Source organism: Varroa jacobsoni, unplaced genomic scaffold (assembly GCF_002532875.2).
Source record: "Varroa jacobsoni isolate VJ856 unplaced genomic scaffold, vjacob_1.0 scaffold_1303, whole genome shotgun sequence".
Lineage (NCBI taxonomy): Eukaryota > Metazoa > Arthropoda > Arachnida > Mesostigmata > Varroidae > Varroa > Varroa jacobsoni.
In genome coordinates this window covers 105,202-125,799 of record NW_019214205.1, presented here as the reverse complement: position 1 = coordinate 125,799, position 20,598 = coordinate 105,202, and the positions used below count along the sequence as shown (strand labels likewise).

Genomic DNA, 20,598 nt, shown 5'->3' with positions numbered 1-20,598 from the left:
TAGGTCTTGTGTCCCGTTGGTGAGTGATTATTTAAAAAAGGCGTCTGTAATCCAGAACTTTCTGTATTAGTATCTCATCTGAAGATTGTTGCAACAGGCTGAAAGGTCTGTCATGTGACGTTTCGAATCGTTTTTACCTTTAAATACAGTTTATCAGCATTTTTTTTCGTTATTTACAATTTTTATGAAATCATGAAGATCTGTTGTTTATGTGCTCTGCTAAATGTGGTTCGTCATATCAACGAACAAAGTGGACATACTTAACGAAACGTCGTATTATTTCAGTGTATCATAACTAATTCCTGCATAGAGTTTCTGCTTTATTTATTTATAAGAAATGTATGTTATAGTACATTAGTTGTATATAGAAAAATTAATATAGCCTGAGTGTGAATTTTTTTCTAGTCGATTGTTTCTAAATTCTGACAATACATAGCTAATCGTTTACGTTAAACGGCCTATGGTAATGAAAGCAGATAACTGATTGTATATAACATGAGCATGGATCTTCTGCAGGAAGGTGAAGGCTGTGCAGGGCGAATTTCAACTTAACCAACCCGAAATATGGCAAGGAACCCGACAGAGGCGATGACTATCCTCGAGGCAAGTTTGGGAAACCTTCGCTTCTGAAAAAAATTGCCGCCCGAAAACGACGCGATATAGGTCTTCCTTAACAGTGGCCAGTACGATTTTGAAATCTCATTGATTGGTTACGCACGGTGGACTGAATATGAGTTCTTTTCTAATAATGTGTTTCAGTTTTTTTTTCAGTAGTCTACTTTTCAGCGGATGCAACGGTCTTCTTTGTGCACTCGCAGCACAGCCTCAACGAAATGCAAATCTTGGTTGGGAAGTTCTTTACACCAGCACCTAGACGTAATAGGGCTCCCATCGAATACCTGCCGGCGTGTGTTTTATCACGATAATGCCAACTTTAGTAAGTTACATAAAATCGTGTTGGTGGGTGTCATTGATTTTTACTTGGGTTCTTGCTACACAAAAAATAAACTATCGCGGAAAAGCCCGTGGAAATCTTAGCTATCTCATGTATCACTAGAGTGAGGGAGCATCGTAGATAACTTCGTCAAGATGATGGATCTTGAGTTGATCGCGTACCCCTTTGAAGATCAAGGGCTGTATTCTTAATTTATAATTGACATTTCGCTCGCTGAGGATAAAGTAGTATATATAACTGAAGTCATTTACCTATACATGTGCATGTTGGGTAAGAAAGGACTTCAAAAGTGAACCTGGTGTTCACTTAGTTAAAATCGACTTCCGCTTTAAGAACGAAAAAAAGCCCTGATGATTATAGGTGGCACTTCATCAAGACAATGCAACAAGTTCTTTTGGAACACAATCTCTGCTCTAACGATCCTTATTTCGTTCATCATCCTTACCGGGCTAATAAGTTAAATGACTCTGGAGATGTTTAATGTTAATAATAAAGGGGATGAGTTCCAAAAAGATGCAGATATTGCTATGGATTAAACTACGCACGGCAATACTACATAAGATAAAGGAATTTTTAGAAAATTGGACCTAGTTCGGAGAGGATAAGCCTGACATCAACTAAAGAAAATAGCTAAATTGTCAGTGATTTCGATCTAAAAGACAACCTTAAGGAAGATAACAGAGATTCACCCTTTCCGTTTGCAATTAAAGTTAGTGATATTTTAATTCTCGTCAGTCAATTTCTCGTACCAAAAGTCTTTGCTCGGGTACTTAGAGCAATAAGAGGATTGTTCTCTTGTGAACGATTCAGTTTGCTTAAATCTTCCATCAGATGTCCGACAAAATGATAGATTTTATGACCAGTTATGCTCTGATGGAATCGATAAGCCAGTAGCACCTCTACAGGCTTAATCAAAAGTAGCTGAGATGGTATACGACCAGCTTGCGTCGACTTATTATTTGAACCAGATGTCTAGTAATGCTGAGCATTTTACAACGGATAATACTGATCACTACTCAGGCTTAGAGTTCTGTGTGCCTTGAGTTAGATTCGTGTGGCATGTATAGCTTTGACACGCAAGTCTCGTTTTCCACTGATAAATTCACATTGAATTGGGCTAATGAAAATACTAGTCGCTTTGTTCGATTATATTATTTTCAATGGCTAACATACTCTATAAGTTCTTACAAGAAAAAGTTGATATCTGTGCAGTTTCATTGTGCAAAAAGAGCCTGTTTGCAAGTGGATGAATAATTTGCTATCAGCCCTTATAGTTAGCTGTAGGCTGTTTACGTACGTAGGCATTAAAAGGTAATTGCAGGTTCTGGGAGAACTGCAAGCCGGTGTCAATCCAGATTTTTGCCAATGGAAAGGCTGTCTTAAAATAATGCGAAGATGAAATAGAAATATGGGAGAAGAAGCAACTGAGAATTACGCGAAGACAACAATTATGAAACAACTTGCTTAGCCGTCAGTTAACGATCATACAAGGTCACGCATTCTGATTTTGTTATTATAGTTACTTCGCGTCGTGCAAAGTTTTCTTACCGACACACTTGAGCTCCCTATGCTCATATCCATTTTTAAGTGGAATATATATGCCACCGACCGATATGGAAAGTTAAGAGTGGAAACGAGAGTGCTGAATAGTTAATTGCAGAACATCTTCGATGTATTGTATTTAATGGGACTACCTCAAATCATATTTGACGACTGACCTAATGAGAATGATATCTAAGATTGAAGATATTCTACTAAGGCTTTTCAGGGTCAGTCATCAACACCCCCAGAGCGGTTACCGATAAGGCCACTGGCGAATTTCCATTGATGAACCGAATGAGTAACTGTGGTTTTGGTTTGTGTATCTAGATGACCAAGTCACTTAGAAAGTGAAAAAAAATATAAAAATCCGCAAGACCTTATTCGAATAGCTTCTGGCTCTAATACAGATTGAAAAATAGACGAAAAATAGGAACACGCTGAAAGCTCAGTATGCTGTTGAATAATGAACGAATAATGCTGTCATTACTACGATATATGTACACATCTCTTTGTTGTTTTATTAGTTGTATTATTAGTCCCAACCATAGAGTCCTACTGAAGAAATAAATATATGGAACGGTAAAACGCGTTTGACAATTATCAGATACTTTGTACCTATTGAGTTAAAAATTAATGTAAGCAATAGATAATAAGCAACTTATTAAAATAAACTCGTGTTGACTGGTTTTCATTTGAAATATAATAGGTGTACAGTCAGGTCAATATCGGAAGCACGCTTCGCTTATCGATAGCCAGCATAACATTGCATGGACGCATATCATACGTGGAATTTCATCACTCGAGCCTTATTGACGACCCGTGACCATGTACTGGTCACGGGTCATCAACTGCTCGCGCGTTCTTCAGGACATGTTTTCTAACGCGGTTACGCAAACGTCAAAAAGCTCCTGTTATTAGCAGAGAAAACAATTTCCTATCTTAAGCACATGTGCTAAACTGTCTTCCATTTACTCTTGTATTAGCAAATTACAGACGATCTTTCTAGACCAATTTTAAAAGTCGCGCCTAATATTCAATTAATATGTTTACTGAGCTATTGGGGTGCGGCGTGTTTGTGTGGCACGACTAACATTTTCGTAGATGGCGTTGAAGCCACTCTATATCACGGACTTACATTGATTCTCCAATTTGGTATCTATTGACGACATTAGTCAACTTGCGAGTGAAAAGTAATTTTTTTAGATGAGTAATCAGATAGGAGTGCGAACGTATTTCTTAATCTCCCTAATCTGGATATACATATTAGAGCTCGAAGCTACCTAAAGGGACTGTGAATTTGCGGTACAGCCTACATCACACATGATATCATACATTTTTTATCGCTCATTAAAATATGTATATAAGTCAGCGTAACTTTTCTCATTTTATACTGGTGACCAAATATAATATTGTCAAAAATAATCTTATCCTATATACGACCGTTGTCCACGAAACCTGGTGAGAAGATAAGTTACTTATTCAGTAGTATTAATACCGCTGGTTATAACAGAAAAAAAGAAGGAGTATCGTAATTCTCTAACATTCAGACAACAAGTGACGCGTTGTGTTAGAACGAGGCTTAATAATGTTGCTTTCCTTTTTGAGAGTGTTCCATTTTGTGTTTATTTATAAAAAAAAGATTGCGTTAATTTCGACACAATTGATTTTCTAGTCCCTTCTTTATCTGAAAATGAATTCCCTCTATAATTATTCTTGGCAGCTTTACAGCTTATGGCTCCTTTTGTAGCGTACTAAAGAACATATTTCCGTTTCACTGACCCTTGGCTTGGTAGGGTCTGACAAACACGTAAACTAATAATCGACACGTTTTTTAATAACCATTTTACAGTCGAAATTTTTCTCTCCCTCAGTAGCAGACGATCCGCACACTGTTCGGTCGGCTTACCAAACTCTAACGTCAATAGGTGATTATCATTTATGACATCCACAAAGGTGCCTATAAATATGAAGGCCAACTTCTTGACACGAATATGCCATTTTATTGAAGCATTATTTATTTTCATAGTCAGTGATTTCAGAATTAACGCTCCATCTCGATCTTCTTTCCCCTAATAATCAATCCCCAAACCAAAATATAGCAATTCATGCCCACCGAAGTCTACGATTTGTCGTTGTTTCAGCAATTACACTCTATGGCCAGTAGAAAATACTACAAACTGTGGGTGCAGCAACGGTAGAGACCTTTCATTCAAACGTTTGCCCGGATCAAACTGATAAGCGCTGATTAACTACGCTACCTAACGTATCCTAATAAGCGAAGGCTGCTGGAAAAATGCATATGCTTCGCAGTGAAAATGATAAACGGGAATATCGAGTTATTGAGCTGCCTAATAGACTGCGAGCTCTACTTATTCAAGGTGGTGACCCTATAATCAAGCCTCACCGAACGCCAACTCAGGATCAGAAATATGATCCTAATAAAAGAGATGAAGATGATACACCTACCGAAAGCGAGAGGGGCGAATCTTCCAGCAGCCCATCCCAAGGGTTAGCTCTTGGCGGTCAAATGTCCAATAGCGAAACCTCCAGTACTGAAAGTGCCAAAACCCCTAGTAGTGTAAGTTCTGCCGATGGAACTCCTAGTAGTGGATCTTCTGCTAGCGTCTCACCAGGTAACGCGGTCTCTACCGATAGCTCATGCCTTACCGATAACGCATCCCCTACGGATAACATCGCCACGACCTGCACTAAAGGTAAACTATTGGTCTACTCGGAGGTTACAGAGACATAGGTTATATCGTGAGTTAACTTGTCTCTGCGTGGCTCATAATTTGGAGGAAGCTAATATTTGTTCTATAGTGGTCGAAGCCCATTCAAAATCTGGGGGCGACAGACATAAATTGTCTTCGATAAAAATAAATTCGATCTAGGTAGAATAAACAAAAATATCATTCCCAAACATGTGGATGTTCTAAAAGAAATCGAAAACAGATCAGTAATAGCAGCTAGATAAAATAAGAATGGAATGGCGAAGATTCCAACGTTTCTGAACGATTTGATTTTTTTCTGTAAAAGAATCTTTTGCTATTGAGCGGTTTCATATGGTTGGCAGGCATGTGCTGGACATAGTTACCTTTGTGGCACTCAACTTAAATCTGGGTAAATGTTACCATAACGCATAGGCGATCGTACAGGGAATATATCAATAACTAAGTATCTGTGTAAGAACTCAGCTACAGACCTTGAAAATTTCTGAATTAATAGATATATTTAAACAACTCATGTTTTTGAACAAAGTTAAATATATAACAGGAACGTCAATATATATTTTTCGAATTGAAAAAATCTGGTTTTGAATTTTCAGCATCAGATCGTAGAATTTGTCTAACCGGATTGTCTTTTACGGCGAGAGAAAATATGACTCATGATTCTGCTAAGTCATATTATGATGTCAATTTTATAAGCATCTGTGTTTACAATGTTAATAATTAACTGTGTAAAGTATCGTTCCAAATAGATCGTACGTTCTAACTAAATATCATTAGAAATAATTTGAATTGCTTTCTTTTGGACGAAATAGACGTTTTTTTGGATTCTGTGTTATTATTATGATTATTAACACTGAGGGTACGCGTTGCGTACCCTAAAACCTAAGTGGTGCACGTTAGTTATAGTAATAGTGCAGTAATAGTTTGCTGCTTATTTTCAGGACGCGGTCTGGATATTCCTAGCTTTCAAAGTGATAGTCCACAAAGTTCAGCTAGTATGCGGGGCTCACCTAGCCCAGGGGCTTCAGATGGCAAGGGTCTCTTCACTGAGAAAATGGCTGCAGCATCCCTCACTGTGCACTGCGGTAGTCTTCAGGTGTGACAGCTTATGACTTTGTGATGTATTAGATAGAACTAATTTTTTCCATAATGGTAACATGATTGCAATCTTTAACATCAATCTAAATAAGCGCAGCTTTAAACGTCGCTAGTAGTAAAATGTCACCCAGTCTTTTTTACCTGAATTATTATGAATTGCTTGAAGTTATCGCTTTCACACTATATAAGCCCTTTACACGCACAGTTACATAGCTAGCATTAGCGGCTGGGTCACGTAACGGCCACATAGAAAAGAGCTGTTTAACGCAGTTATGCTGAGTAATTTGCTTTTGAAATCAATCCGCCAGTATTTGACGATCCCTTGAGCCCAAACCTGCATTAATACTGCTTATATCTGAAGTACACTCAATGTGTTATGATTGGCAAAGGAGAGGGGATCCGTGATATAGGAGTTTATAGATTTGTAGAAGTAGGCAATCTTAACTTCTGGTTTCCCAGTTCTAGCTCTGCCTAATTATTTTCCTGCTTTCAGGATCCGAATGATATAGGGGGTGTTGCGCATTACCTTGAGCACATGCTTTTCTTAGGCTCTGAGAAATATCCTGTTGAAAATGAATACACGAAGTTCATTGCCCAGCAAGGTGGAACCAGTAATGCGTATACAAACTTTGATTCGACAACCTTTTACTTTGAAGTTCCTCCGACTGCCTTCGAGCACGCTTTAGATATGTTTGCGAACTTTTTTGTGAGTCCATTAATAAGAGAGGATGCTCTCGATAGGTAAGTCGTGCACTAACATGTGACTAAGTGAAATTAACTGTTAGAACTGAATCGTGGTTTACAAATATACGCTTAGCCAGTGTGGCATATTGCCGGTCTGATTGTTTACTTTTTACAAAAACACCACCGATGCTATCAATGCATCTTGTATTTCTGGATAGGATTACCTGCAGGTCTTAAAGGAGAAGCGGCAACATATATGGAACACAGTCGTGATTGTTTCTAATGATTATAATTCCTATTGTACGAATTTATAGTCGCATTAGTTTTACTGACATGCGAAAGAGGCCTGGCTAGTTGAATTTTACCTTTCCTCATTTACGGAGCCGTTTTGACGGCGTGTATCAGAATAATTATAATACCGGATCTAACTGAGCTATTCATTTAGCTTAACAATTACATTTATATAATATATGTATAATAATTACATTTATAAAATGATTTGGTGCTTTTTCAGGGAGCTGCAAGCTATGGATAACGAGTTCCAGATGAATCGTCAGTATGATGGAGCCCGGGTTCTGGAGGTGCTTATGAGGCAGGCTGGTAACCACCCTATCGGAAAATTTTCCTGGGGAAACATTCGATCCTTAAAGGAAGAACCTGCTCGAAAGGGTGTAAACATGCGAGATGTACTCACTAATTTCTACAACAGTTAGTTCATTATTTAGTTGTTACCTTGTTGATTCATTGTCAAATGCCTATATATATATATATATATATATATGTGTCAGCTGCAAAGTTCCTAACGTGAGCTTTCACCACCGTTTGCTGCTTCAGGTTACTACTCAGCTGAGGTCATGACGCTGGCGGTGCAATCGCAACATAGCCTAGACGAAATAGAAAAATATGTAAAAAAATACTTTTCGTCAATACCTCAACGTCAAGTCGAACAAATAAGATATCCGGAGGCTTTGCCATATCATGATAATCCGGACTTCTTCAAACTGTTTAAAATTGTGCCTGTTACTCGTCGAATATCACTAACACTCAGATGGGTACTCCCTTCTCAAAGGAAACATTACCGTGAAAAGGTTTTCAAATACCTGAGGTACACTGTGAGCCACGAAGCGGAGGATGGCCTTCTGGATAACCTGCGATCCCAGCAATGGGCCCTAGATTTATGGGCCTCGTCCACTGATGATCAAAACATGTGCTCTCTGTTTACTATTGGCATAACGTTGACAGAAAAAGGCGGCGATAATCTTGCTGAGGTGATCCGTTTTGTACAACAATACTTACACATGCTACGAAAAAGGGGACCTCAGAAGTGGATATGGGAAGAGCTCAGACAGCAGGCTGAAAATCATTTCCGTTTCAAAAATGAGGAAAATGCCTACAGCTACGTATGTTCGCTGAGCGAAGTAATGCGGCATTGCGACGAGAAACACTATCTTTGCGCAGATGAGTTATTTTTCGAGTATAATCCTGCAAGAATCCAAATGATCATGGATCTTATGACTCCCGATAAATGTAACTTCGTGTATATGAACCACGAATTTCAAAAAAACGCTGGCTCATTTTCACGACTAGAACCATGGATGGGCACCGCGTATGAGATTGAGGAATTGCCGAAGGAATGGAAAGAGCTATGGATAGATGATCCGAAATTTCAGGAGAAGCTCAAGTTGCCCCATGAAAATCCTTACATCTCAACAGACTTCCGTATCAAGAAAGACATCGACGTGGGAACCGTAAGTCAGAGATTTCCCGTAATTTTGGAAGACGCTGATACACAGAAATTATGGTTTCGTAAGGACCAAAAGTTCTTACGGCCAAACACTCTTGTAAATATCCTGTTCGCGACTCAGCATACTTTCTCCACGGTGCGGGAATCGGCCTGTGTTGGCCTGCTAGTAGACGTGTTTAAAATATTGATCGCGCGAGTCTCTACGTATGCTGAAGAAGCGTCTCTTTGTCATCACTTAAGCGAGGCTGAAATGGGTCTGAACTTGAGCTTCAGCGGGTTTAATCATAAACTTCCACTGCTGATTGAAACGGTTCTCAAAACGCTTTCGTCTATTGACTGTTCAGCTGAGTTATTCCAAACTGTAAAAGCCGACCGGTTGAAGTATTACTTCAATTGTGTAATAGACAATAGTAGTCTTGCTGAAGACGTCTGGTCATATATTATACAGCCGAGAAATAGCTTGTATCATGACCGCCATACCGTAATCCAGTCGATATCGCAAAACGACTTCATACAGTGGACAAAAGACGTATTTGGCAGTGCTTTCCTTGAAGTGTATGTGCATGGTAATGTTACTAGCTTAGATGCAAAGGACATTCTATCCATGATTTTAAAAAACTTCCCTGAAAGGCCGGACAAGAAGAAGCCCAGTCCGCTTACCCACGTGAGAATTGATGGTCAGACATGCATTCGCATACTGGGTATCAACCCAGAGGCAACTAATTCGTTCATAACAAATCACTACGTATATGGACCTGCGCACTTTTACGAGGAGAGCTTGATTTCGCTGTTTGTAATGTTTATGGAAGAGCGCTGTTTCACGCAATTACGCACCGAGGACCAACTCGGTTACGATGCGGCGTGTTACGTGCGAAACTCGTACAGAGTGCTAGGCTTCTCAATAGGAGTCTCGCCGCCCGCTGACAAATTCACCTTAAGTGAGGTCGATAAACGCATAGAGGCTTTTCTCGACCACATGGTTATCGTTTTCGAGGAACTGTCAAAGGACGAGTTCGATACCACGCGGGAGAGCCTTATAAAGCAGAAATCGTGCGCCGACCTTAGCATGGATGACGAAGTGACACGAAACTGGTCGGAAATTGCCGACTTTCGGTATATCTTCGATAGGCTTAGGCTGGAAATCAAGTTTTTAGAGACATTGGAAATGTCAAAGTTCAAGCCGTGGGCCTTGAATGTAATTGGACGGAAACGCCAGGACCGGAAAAAGCTGTCTGTTCAAGTCGTCGGTCACGGAAAGGTGGCTCTGGAAGAGTGTGAGGGCGGCGCTGAAATATGGAGACAAAGGACATCGGTTGTTTCTCCGCAGCCCGATATCACTAAGATGCCGCCAATGCAACTTCTTAAACCTTTAGACGGTTGTGCCTGTCAGAAGTACATTGATAACCTGAGTGCTTATTGCTCTTCACTCACATTCCATTCACCCGTTTATGTACATCCCAGTGATCCATTTAGTTTCTAACACATAATTGGATTTCCCATTCCCCCGTTCTCCTTTTTGCCTGCGATTCATTAGTGCATCTACATGGTTAGCTTAATACTGTTTTGCTGCACCGACCATGTATGTACGTAATCAACATAACTGAGCCATGTACTAGACCAAAAGTACCACAGTGCACGCGCAAAATATTCGTAATGAATTATATTTACTATTCTTTTTTTTGGAAAATTCTAGCTCAGTAGGAGAGCTACAAATAGATTGTTTGTCCGTTAGAAAAACCGTCTAATGACAATAAATCTAGCGAAAAACACTGTCGAGGAATAATACATTTTTGACAGGATCGAGTATCTTCGTAAAATCTAACAAAATTTTTTAATGCAGATTTTCTGTTGGTTATACGCGTAACCATCGTAGTGTTCAAGCAATGGGATCTTCTAAGATAATCCAGTGATTTCCAACGTTCAGTTTCATACAACATAGCATCGAAATATGCTGGGTCAGTGGGCTAATAGTACAAACTGTCTAGTAAATTCGATTGCAGGAATAGTTTCGAAAAATATCCGTATCTCCGAAAACACGTACTTTTTTACTTTTTCACGAAATAAAGCTGTGCAATGATTAACGATTGATGTTTCAAGCCTTGTTACGATACAGAGAGAAAACCTGAGTTCTATTACATCGTCGAAAATTAGTACCTGTTTTTATACCCACATCAACATATAATTTGGACTTTTGATATTGAACAGCTGGTTCACTTTTTCATGTTAGTTTTCCTTCAGCTCTGTCGCACGACTTAGTTGTAAGCATTAAGTCGTCTCCACGTACTTGTGTGGCGTTACCATCGCAAAGAATTAAATTGAGAAATTACATTTCCTAGGAAGTAAAAAAAATTCAGTTACCAAAGCAATTACCAAAAATTTCAACCCAGGTTCGAGCGTTTTAAGAAGGTTTTTCGATACGTTAAAAAAAGACCCTTATTATTATTATGATCTATATAAGCTGGATTAGGTATGATGACTTCGTAGGGTACTAGCGGGAACCAGTTGCTTTCAAAAGTATTGAGCATAAAGGTCTGACCATTACATACTGCTAAGTAAGAGGGCTTATAGGTCGACTGCCGTTAACTCGAGCTCCGATAGGGGTTCAACTGACGTTCAATGTTCAATTGATGAAGCTGCTACGACAGGTATATCAATTCGTACGAAATTCTGGTTGAAGTTGTTAATAAGTGTGAGAAAGGGTAACGAGCTAAACAGACGTGATCCGACAGCAGGCAAAACCTATTATCCTCAAAATATATATTTACATTTGATTTTAAATAATACACATGATCCAAGCTCGGGTAACGCATTACCACCGTAGTCGTGGAACGGCATTAGACGATCATTTTCAGCGTGGGACAATAATTAGAACTTCCCGCAAGATTTCAATCTATTAAAAATAAAACAACAGACTTCTTTGACGGACTCGAGAGTTCGAATAAATCAATAGTGATAAAACTAGAGAAAGCACGACAGTTCATCAAATAATTATTATAAAAAAACGTTAACACACAGCACGATACCCTAAGGTTGTTTAAGTGTTTATTACAAGCACCTTAAAATAATTCGTTCATCACTCAGCTCTGCAGCTTTGACATTAAATTTCCGCCACAAGCTGAAACTCATTGTGTTGGGGTTTCGGGATGACGTGATAGTACTTCTTATAGACGGCGCTCATGTCTCGTTTCGCGTAATATGGCGCAATCTGTAAATATACAACAATGTTGTTGGCCACGACTTAGTGTTTTCCTTCTTTGTGTAGACGATACGGTGCTTGTGGTTGACACGGCCATGGGTAGCTTTGATTACGTAAATCTATAATACCCCCGAAGTAAAACAATATACAAGAGGTGACGCAAGAAGGGCTATACTTAACGTAGAGGTGCAAAATGGTTGAGGTAATTAAAATACCCACCTAGGACCAGGGGTGAAGCAAGGTCTGAATGGAAGTGATCCTATAGTTGCAAACGCTGGCCAATGCCCTAAACTACCGTAACAGGTACCTATTAGCGCTTGGTCATACGGATTACATAATCATTGGTGTCAACTGACAAAGTATTTGCACTTCTTCAACTGACCTTTTTATTATCGTAGTTGAGGTGGACTTTTTCACGTGTGACCAGAACTTTGCCAGGGCAAGCGGCATGTAGTGAAAGTTTCTCACCTGACACAATAACATTCAAGCCCGGATGAAATCTGAAAGTAAATGTCAACAAGGTCGCTGACTAAACCTAAGGTACAATTCACTGACTTCGCTTCGGAAAATCTCTGAGCCTTGTAAGAAAGAAGAAAAGAGTTAGTTGCCTGTGTGACCTCGCAAGACGCTCCCAATCTCTCCCTAACAAATAGGAATTTCATATTACGGAATTTTACATATACAGATCAAAAGCAAGCTTGGCAAGCAAAACTCTAAAATCCTATTACAAGCTTCCATATTGTTTACAGCATCCCTTTACTAGTAATTAACTAGAAGTACGTCGTTTACCAAGTCATACAACTAACAGCGTTTACTCTGGTCGACTCTATTGGGTTTATTTCATTCACTATATTCATCTATCAGCGGTTGTCACAACCGCTGTCACCGCATTTGGTAAACACCTTAGTTCTTAGCAGCACGTTGATTCGTTAGTTGGCGTTACCTGGGTACTCTCTGCTTGTACAATAGTTGTCCTTCCTTAGCCATCTGACCACTATGTAATTTCCATCCGTATTCCTGGCCCTTTTGCTGACCGTCTTGACGACACGCCCGGTTTCCTTTTGACGCCAGTCGAATGCAAGTTGTGAACAAGCTGGTAGGGCAAACTACCCCCGGTAATAATTTGCCCAGCAAATTAGTTGACATTGCGTGAGCTGCTAGGGAGAACATAAATAGACGCTGTGTTAGCTTTGCCAAAAATCAAAAAAGTCACCAGAAATGGCGCTACACGCAATGATACAAACAAGAAGTAAATTATGTTAAAAAAAGATTGAACATATTCATCAAACATAATGTGTCATAAACTACTTGCTTATAGGCGTAGGAGACTGATGAGTTTGACTATTTCTAGAAAATAATATAAAACTATTATTTTCCGTTACCCAGTTGCAGAGCGTTGCTTAGAACTAATGAAGATGGGGTCGCTTCTCTCCAAAGAGAGAAGCAACCTCATCTTGTACCGTTAAAGGAGGCCTGTTGGCCACAAATTAGTATCGATATCATTGGTCCGAGAACGATAAACCTGTTCTAAAGAAAGCAAAAAAAGGTAGAAAAAGCTCTGATAAAACAAATACCGAATAAAATATATCAGTGAACATTGAATTTTATATGAATAAGTAAGCACACTGACTGATAGTTAAAAACCTGTACAGATATAACTGTACAAACGCAATTTATCAACGGAAGACATTCAAAACTATGCATCCATCGAATATACGACTGGGCGACCATTGTGCCATGTGATCATATTTTTCTAAAAGCATTTCACTCACATATTTCGACACAAACATTAATACCTCTCGATTAAACTGGATAAACGATCACATGGACAAGTACATGTTTTTCTGCGCGAACTATTGTTGTGCAATCACCGGCTGAGTCGGTAACCCAGCTATAGAAGCTTCTGTCTCCTACTAAATCGCTTTACTCGGCTTGTAGCGAGGGCGACCGCTTGAAGAAAGTAGGCCTCAACCGAGAACCTTCTATGCTGGCCATCGGGCCGAATCAGCTATCTGACATGGAGAAAAACAATAATAAGTGTTGGAACTGCCATATGCCTGTCCTTCAAACGTTAGTGGCGGTTTGTGGCGATCTACTAACGTATGTTACAATTTTCAAGAAATTTGAGCAGAAATGTTGAGCTTATTGAGATCATTTTTACTTCGTTCATCCTCGATTAGCGCAAGAATGGTTTCAACAAACTTTACAGTCAAATTTTATGAATTCGGAGACCCATTGGAGGTTCTCAAGCACGATGAGTGTCCGATTCCGGCAATAAAGGAAGCTGACTCGGTATTAATCAAGATGTTAGGTAGGTTTGTTTATTTTCGCAGGATTCAGTTGTTGACGAGAGTGAACGCAATTATTATTATTTTGTCTGGTACGAAAATATTATAGCTAAACGCAAAATGAAACAAGACAAGAGCCGGGTACTTTACACCTGATGGGCGACATCTATTAAGTTAATTACGCTAATAAATAATTAGAATTACTTTTACGTTTATTCGTCGTGACTTGTTTTCCTTAAAATAAAATATCGGAAACCGATAATGCTTGCTGTACCAGCCTATCAGATCTGATCAGCTTCCTTGTCTTATGTTATATCTAATTTAAGGAATAATATTATGGTCAAGTCTGCAATACTTAGTCGAATGCGGGTCAGACCTGTACAATACAAGGACAAAAAATTAGGCGATTTGCCAATCTTATTGACTATTCACGTCCGAATAACAGATGATTAAAGCATTATATGTTGAAAATCACATCTTGGTCTTAAATAGAAACTAGTATCTCTTCGAATATGCTTCTAGTCAATGCGTCGTTCACTAACAGCGTGGTATTTAACAGGCAACTTTTAGGTACACCGCACACATTTGTTTACCGATACATTGAAGTTTTCATTTAATATGGTGAACACAAACTAGTGGCTTATGACACGTTTAGCATGTGAAACGCCACTCATATGTGATTGTCCACATGCTGTTACTATGCAGGTATGCGCATATAATTGCGCAAAACGTTTTCCTTTCTCAGTGTTCAATTCTGTTACAGCATCGCCAATTAATCCAGCTGACATCAACGTGATACAAGGGACATACGGATTCAAGCCAGCGTTGCCCGCGAATGCCGGTCTAGAAGGTGTCGGAGAAATCGTGGATATCGGCAGTGGCGTTCAGAAACTCAAAAAAGGCGACTGGGTCCTAGCCCCCGGAGATGCATGGGGCACCTGGAGACAATTCGGGGTAGCCAATGAAAACGAGTTGGGTAATATTTCATATTCATATGCGTACTATATAGCTATGCGGTCGGTATGTGCAGTTTGAGATGTCGGCAGAGTTTTCTACTTCTCTAAATCGCACACATTGTAGCAAGTTATTACACAGATACGCACGTAATGTACGAGCAACCAGTGGCGGGAATTCACCCTAGTCAGTGGGAATAGTGCATATTTATTATTTTTATCATTATTACGTATAGTTTATGTTCATTTAATCGTGTACATAAATCTTGTAGATTATCACTGTCTCGTTGATTAAGCCTAATTGTAGCTCACGATCACCATTTTTTTTTCATTTTTTCGTTTTATAGATTACGCGTTCTTTCCAATAAACTAGAGTTGGCTACCGCATGCACCCTTGCTGTGAACCCTCCTACAGCATACAGGATGTTAAAAGATTTTGTGCACCTCCGTCAAGGGGAGACCGTTATACAAAATGGGGCTAACAGCGGAGTAGGACAAGCAGTTATTCAAATAGCAAGAGCAATGGGCCTCCGGTCGGTAAGTCTCATCTGTGGGTTTCGTCTATTGTAATTATATGTCTATAGAAATGTATAATGCATCAGTCTTCATTGGATACTTCACCACTCACACACATACACACGACATGGTCAATTTATTTCATGAGATATTTAAGGTGGTCGCCGTTGTGATGGCATTTCGCTGTTTTCAGTTTAAAAGCGGCTACTGCCGTAATCAGCCGTTAATTAATATCTAGTCTTTTCTCCAATTGTAGTACTCTAGATCCAGATCAATGCAATTGACAAGTGTATCTTTTTCAAGGATAACTTAATAAGTTTCCATTAATGGTAATATAAGCGTCATGTGCTACGTATTGGGCATTTTGGGTCAACAGGTGAACATTATTCGCGATCGGCCAAATGTCGATGAGTTGAAACAGCAACTTAAAGACCTGGGAGCAGACTATGTTGTAACTGAAGAAGAACTTCGGCTACCCTCTATGAAAGACATCTTTAAAGAGGTGCCCCTACCAAAATTGGCACTTAACTGCGTCGGTGGCAAAAACTGTTCGGACATGATGAGGTGGGCAAATGTTTAATATAAAAAGTTTTAAATAATGAATCATAAGCCACATCTAAATATGATTATTCAAATAATTTAGAAACAAGCCAAGCTCTTTTTTTTTTTTATATGTAATTTCTTTTTTTAAATTATGACGGAAGGCGATTGCTTGTCGCATGAGATAGCTATTGTTTCACGAACTTTGAAACTTATAAATATTGTTATTTAGCACACGAACGTTTCTGTGCATCGAGTTTCAAAGTTGCATTAAAAGCATTGGTATATACAAAAAAAAAAAAGATTGGTATAAATGTGGCGAAAAAAAGTATTATTTTTAAGCCAGGTTACACTGCAGTAGAATCGTAATATTTTCTGTTTCGTTTTTAGATATGTCGCGAACGAGGGCTACGTCGTCACGTATGGAGGGATGTCAAAACAGCCAGTCACAGTGAGCACGTCCGCACTGATCTTCAAGGGCATTCACTTAGTTGGTTTCTGGCGTACAAAATGGGCGAAAAAAAACAGCGGATCAACAGAAGATAACAAGATGTACTCAGATTTGGAGAACTTCGCGCTGGAAGGCAAACTTCGTTCACCTATGCATACGAAACATCCTCTCAAGCAATATAAAACAGCTGTAAAAATGAGTATGGAAGGCTACACGTCATCTAAACAAATACTTATTAATGAATAAAACTTATATCTTCGTAGACTATAAAAAGATTGTACCCAATACCAGTGCCAGTGTAGTCAAACGCTATGTACATTGTAACCTTTTATTTAGATTGAATTTATTTTCTTAGAAGTGGTGGTAAAATATACTGACATAGATTTGTACAATATATGACGTATTGTAGGCGATAATTATCTTATTAACGTCTGTGTAGTCAGATCTCCGAAAAGCCTCATGCCGAATGTGTGCTAGGATTCAATTAAGTTTTCTAAAGAAAAAGGTTTTTCACAACGCGTAGAAGCTTTGCTACGGATGAGTATGTGAGTAAGATGAAAACGTGTCTTCTGAATCGCGTATGAATCGCTACATATCTATCTAGGGAACTTCGTTAATGTCAAAATAAAAATAATATAATTCTATAGTGAAAGATAAATGATGTCCATTGGAGATAGGTATGAAGCTAATTAAGTTAGTGATCTTCTTTTGAGCAACTGATAAATGCCATTACGATCATCATAATCATATAGTAATAATAAGGCATCAACATTGTACCTACTACGCTAGTAGCGTCTTTGTGCTTTTAAACTCTACCAAAGATTCCATTAAGAACAATTGGTGTAGAGGATTTGAACCAACTGACGTTGTCCACGTTTTCAAGACAGTGTTATCCTTACATGCTAATTTTTTTTACTACATAATTTAGATTCACTGAAAAGTCAAAGGTAGCGTTACGCAATGCGCACCATCGGTATATGAACTGCTGAGAAATACAATACATGCAAAGATGAAATATCGCCGGAGCATCAGATATCAACAAGAGAACCAATGTAAATCAATAGTTCATTATACAAAGGAGAATGGCGCTTGACTGAAAGTAAAACGCGGTCTAGACATGGTCAGCTGAAATTTCCGAGCTGGCAGTAAAGAAGACTCATTTATCCGCTTAGTGAAACAGGCATATTGAAAACGCTCGTTGAAATGCGCGTGTCATAGGTTTATTACTGCCTTTTCGTGTCATATTATGTGTTGGTTATCAAAAAAGCTAAGAGGCAGGTAATTGCTTTGAAATGCACAAAGACCTAGCGAATTACCAGTCTAACTTTAAATGTTTCAGTAACTGTCCACTTTAGTTCAAAACATGATAAAAAGCAAGTACATAAAGCCATCGGTCTCTACGCCCCGTAGCGGACTTAACTACAACGTACAGTGCGTTTAATGTTGTAAATGGCCCAAGTGAACAAATCTTCTGTCCAATGGTATTTCCACTGTATGAGATGCGGGAACGGAGTAACCAGTGACATTAAGCATACATCTTACTTTATTACGGACTGCCAACACATGATCTGCAAAGGCTGCCTTCCTAGTAAGTGTCTTGCGTACTCGACATAATTTGCCTTGTAAGTCACCTAGATTGGTGAGTCCTGATGTCTTGTGCGAAAATCCTTTCGAGAGAATTCCTTTGGCGCAATTCCTCTGATGTTCAATTGCCGTCCTGTCAGAAATATAGTCGTAATAGTATATCATATTTATTGGCCATTTTGGTCATTATCTGAAGAGCTGTGGATGGATTAAGCAAGCTAGCTCTCTGTAGATGCCACAAGCGAATCAGTATAGCCACGATCGAATCATTAAATAAAAACGACCGGGGTTGGCGGATCAGCTCTTCGTAAATATTTGATCACGCCATAACGGACCCTGTAATAGTGACTACGCTCTCCTTCCGTGTCTTCTTCGTTAAACCACGAGGCTTATTTGCCACTTTATTTTGAGTAATTAATATAATGTATACTTTTTCCTTCTAGCAAATGACCAAATCTGCTGTGTCTGTAAGAATGAATGCAAAATTAAATTCGTCGACGATCCTGCAATCGTCCCGTTATTTGCCGACTTAAATAAAGGTCGAAAACTTCTTGCAAAGGTTATTATCTAGGAACTATGGTGATAATCTACTAATTTGCTATTCTGAAGAAGTTGAGGATTGAAGAGCACGTTTTTACTAATCACACAGTAGCCCATACAGATCGCGTTGTGGATGTTTTCGAAATGCTCTATATTTGCCTAGTTTTTTTTTGTTTCTTCGAAGTATAGCATATCGAATTTATAATATTTTGTAAAAAAAATTATGTTACACTCTAAGATTTTCTTTATGAAGGAGCCAAAAAGGTTTGAGATGCAACAGTTGACGTACTTGATCTTTAGGTGGCGATGTTCCGGGAGACCCACGATAAAGCGGTGTGTCACTTATTAAAGAACCAAATTAATGAACTTAAGGCCGAATCGGCACGTGCCCAGCGTTCTGCTCAGCGCTTGCAGCATGAATACGAGTCCCGTCGTGCACAAGCGTATGGGTTAGTCTTACCTGCACATACTATCTGAAGTACCTTATGATTATCTGAGCCTGTAGTTCCAGGATAGCAAAACTAATGGTTTTAGATCATAGAAGGATCCAAAGGCTAAGAACGCTACTTTTAGCTCGGCTCATTTCTTGCCTAACATAGACTCGCGTCAATAAAGTAACCTGTCCTGCTTTGTGTGAATAACAAAACAATATAAGGTGAAAGAATGTTCGGGCTGTGTGCAAGCCTAGGTCTGCAGCTTGCTCATTATTTAAGTAAGTCAGATGTCTACTCCTTAATGTAAAATTTACTCTTGTGTTTGTTTTCTTCAACCACCAGTCTAAAGTCTCCCAGTCCTGCACCTATATTACCGTCTCAGCTTTCTACGAACTTCGGGTATCTGTGGTCTAACGATGGCAGCCCGCATGTGCAAGGTCAGGTTTTGTACAAGAGGCAATTTTATACTGTAAATCAACATCAGGATCCGGGAAACCGTCAAACTTGGGTGCCATACGACGAGGCTGCCAGTAAAGAACAGCAAACTAGATACAGTAAAAAAACCAAGAACGAAATAAATAGAGAATATTCTAGAAAATTTTCTACGGACAGGAAAAACGATCTTGAAAATAGAAGTAAAGCGAAGGTCTATATTTTTGCGAGCAATGGATATCCTAGATCGGATCGCCAGGAAATTATTCGAAATCAAAAAAATGGACTCTTGTGAAGGCAACGGTGAAGGTACGGTGCCGCCTTCCGGAAACAGGAGGAACCAGTTAAATAGCTAACATAACAAAGTGATCTACTCTGGGAACACTAAGGATCGTAGCACACCGTTTAACGAACAGACGAGAGATCCCGACGGTCCCGACGAACGAACGAATGGATAATCTTAAAAGGTATCACAACGAAAACCGACATGACCAGGAGGTGTGCCTCGATAGGAACAAAACTGGCCATACAATGTATGCCTTCAAGGGTAGCGGCTATAACGGGGCAAATTATTAAACCAAAAGGGAATATGAGATGTATCTCAGAAGCAAGTGAGAAGGTCGTGGGATAGCCTACTAGAAGAACACAGGGGACCGTGGGTAGACAGTAGAGGAGAGTTTAGGATCTATCTCAGTGAAGACAACTAATGTTGTAGAAGATACGATCACAGAACCATAGAACATTGTGCAGCGAATTGTAAGCGACAAGACCCACAGACATCGTTTCAAAATCGGTATTCACCTATCTTTCAATATTGCAAAAGTCACCAGTAACCATATTTATAAGGAAAATAATGGAAACAAATTTGAGGGATGTGAGAACGCTGCACAAAGCAGAGACACTAATGAATAA

General features: G+C 39.2%; 3 protein-coding genes across 11 annotated transcripts; 2 read left to right on the top strand and 1 right to left on the bottom strand.

The window, feature by feature from the left end:
- Nucleotides 1–526: 526 nt before the first annotated feature.
- On the top strand, nt 527–10,842 carry LOC111268613 (nardilysin). Of its 3 annotated transcripts, XM_086971755.1 has the most exons (6): nt 527–4,422; nt 4,639–5,211; nt 6,168–6,322; nt 6,818–7,065; nt 7,523–7,716; nt 7,843–10,842. In XM_086971755.1, exons 2-6 carry the CDS (start codon nt 4,791–4,793, stop codon nt 10,230–10,232), a joined length of 3,408 nt encoding a protein of 1,135 aa, XP_086827881.1. In that variant the 5' UTR covers nt 527–4,422; nt 4,639–4,790; the 3' UTR covers nt 10,233–10,842. The 3 variants fall into 3 exon arrangements, with proteins under 3 accessions (XP_086827881.1, XP_086827880.1, XP_022703435.1); XM_086971754.1 differs by having other exon boundaries at nt 527–5,211; XM_022847700.2 differs by lacking the exons at nt 527–4,422; nt 6,818–7,065 and having other exon boundaries at nt 5,000–5,211.
- A 930-nt stretch (nt 10,843–11,772) lies between these two features.
- Nucleotides 11,773–13,882, bottom strand: mRpL27 (mitochondrial ribosomal protein L27). Of its 7 annotated transcripts, none has more exons than XM_022847712.2 (4): nt 13,745–13,882; nt 12,892–13,105; nt 12,331–12,448; nt 11,773–11,957 (listed from the first exon to the last, which is right to left on the bottom strand). In XM_022847712.2, exons 2-4 carry the CDS (start codon nt 13,092–13,094, stop codon nt 11,850–11,852), a joined length of 429 nt encoding a protein of 142 aa, XP_022703447.1. In that variant the 5' UTR covers nt 13,095–13,105; nt 13,745–13,882; the 3' UTR covers nt 11,773–11,849. The 7 variants fall into 7 exon arrangements, with proteins under 7 accessions (XP_022703447.1, XP_022703445.1, XP_022703444.1 ...); XM_022847710.2 differs by having other exon boundaries at nt 12,892–13,102; XM_022847709.2 differs by having other exon boundaries at nt 12,892–13,102; nt 13,721–13,859.
- A 77-nt stretch (nt 13,883–13,959) lies between these two features.
- LOC111268616 (enoyl-[acyl-carrier-protein] reductase, mitochondrial) lies at nt 13,960–18,639 on the top strand. The gene is made up of 5 exons (XM_022847704.2): nt 13,960–14,259; nt 15,000–15,207; nt 15,537–15,726; nt 16,082–16,269; nt 16,636–18,639. The coding sequence occupies exons 1-5, from the start codon at nt 14,082–14,084 to the stop codon at nt 16,940–16,942; spliced, it is 1,071 nt and encodes a 356-aa protein (XP_022703439.1). The 5' UTR covers nt 13,960–14,081; the 3' UTR covers nt 16,943–18,639.
- The last annotated feature ends 1,959 nt before the right edge of the window (nt 18,640–20,598 follow it).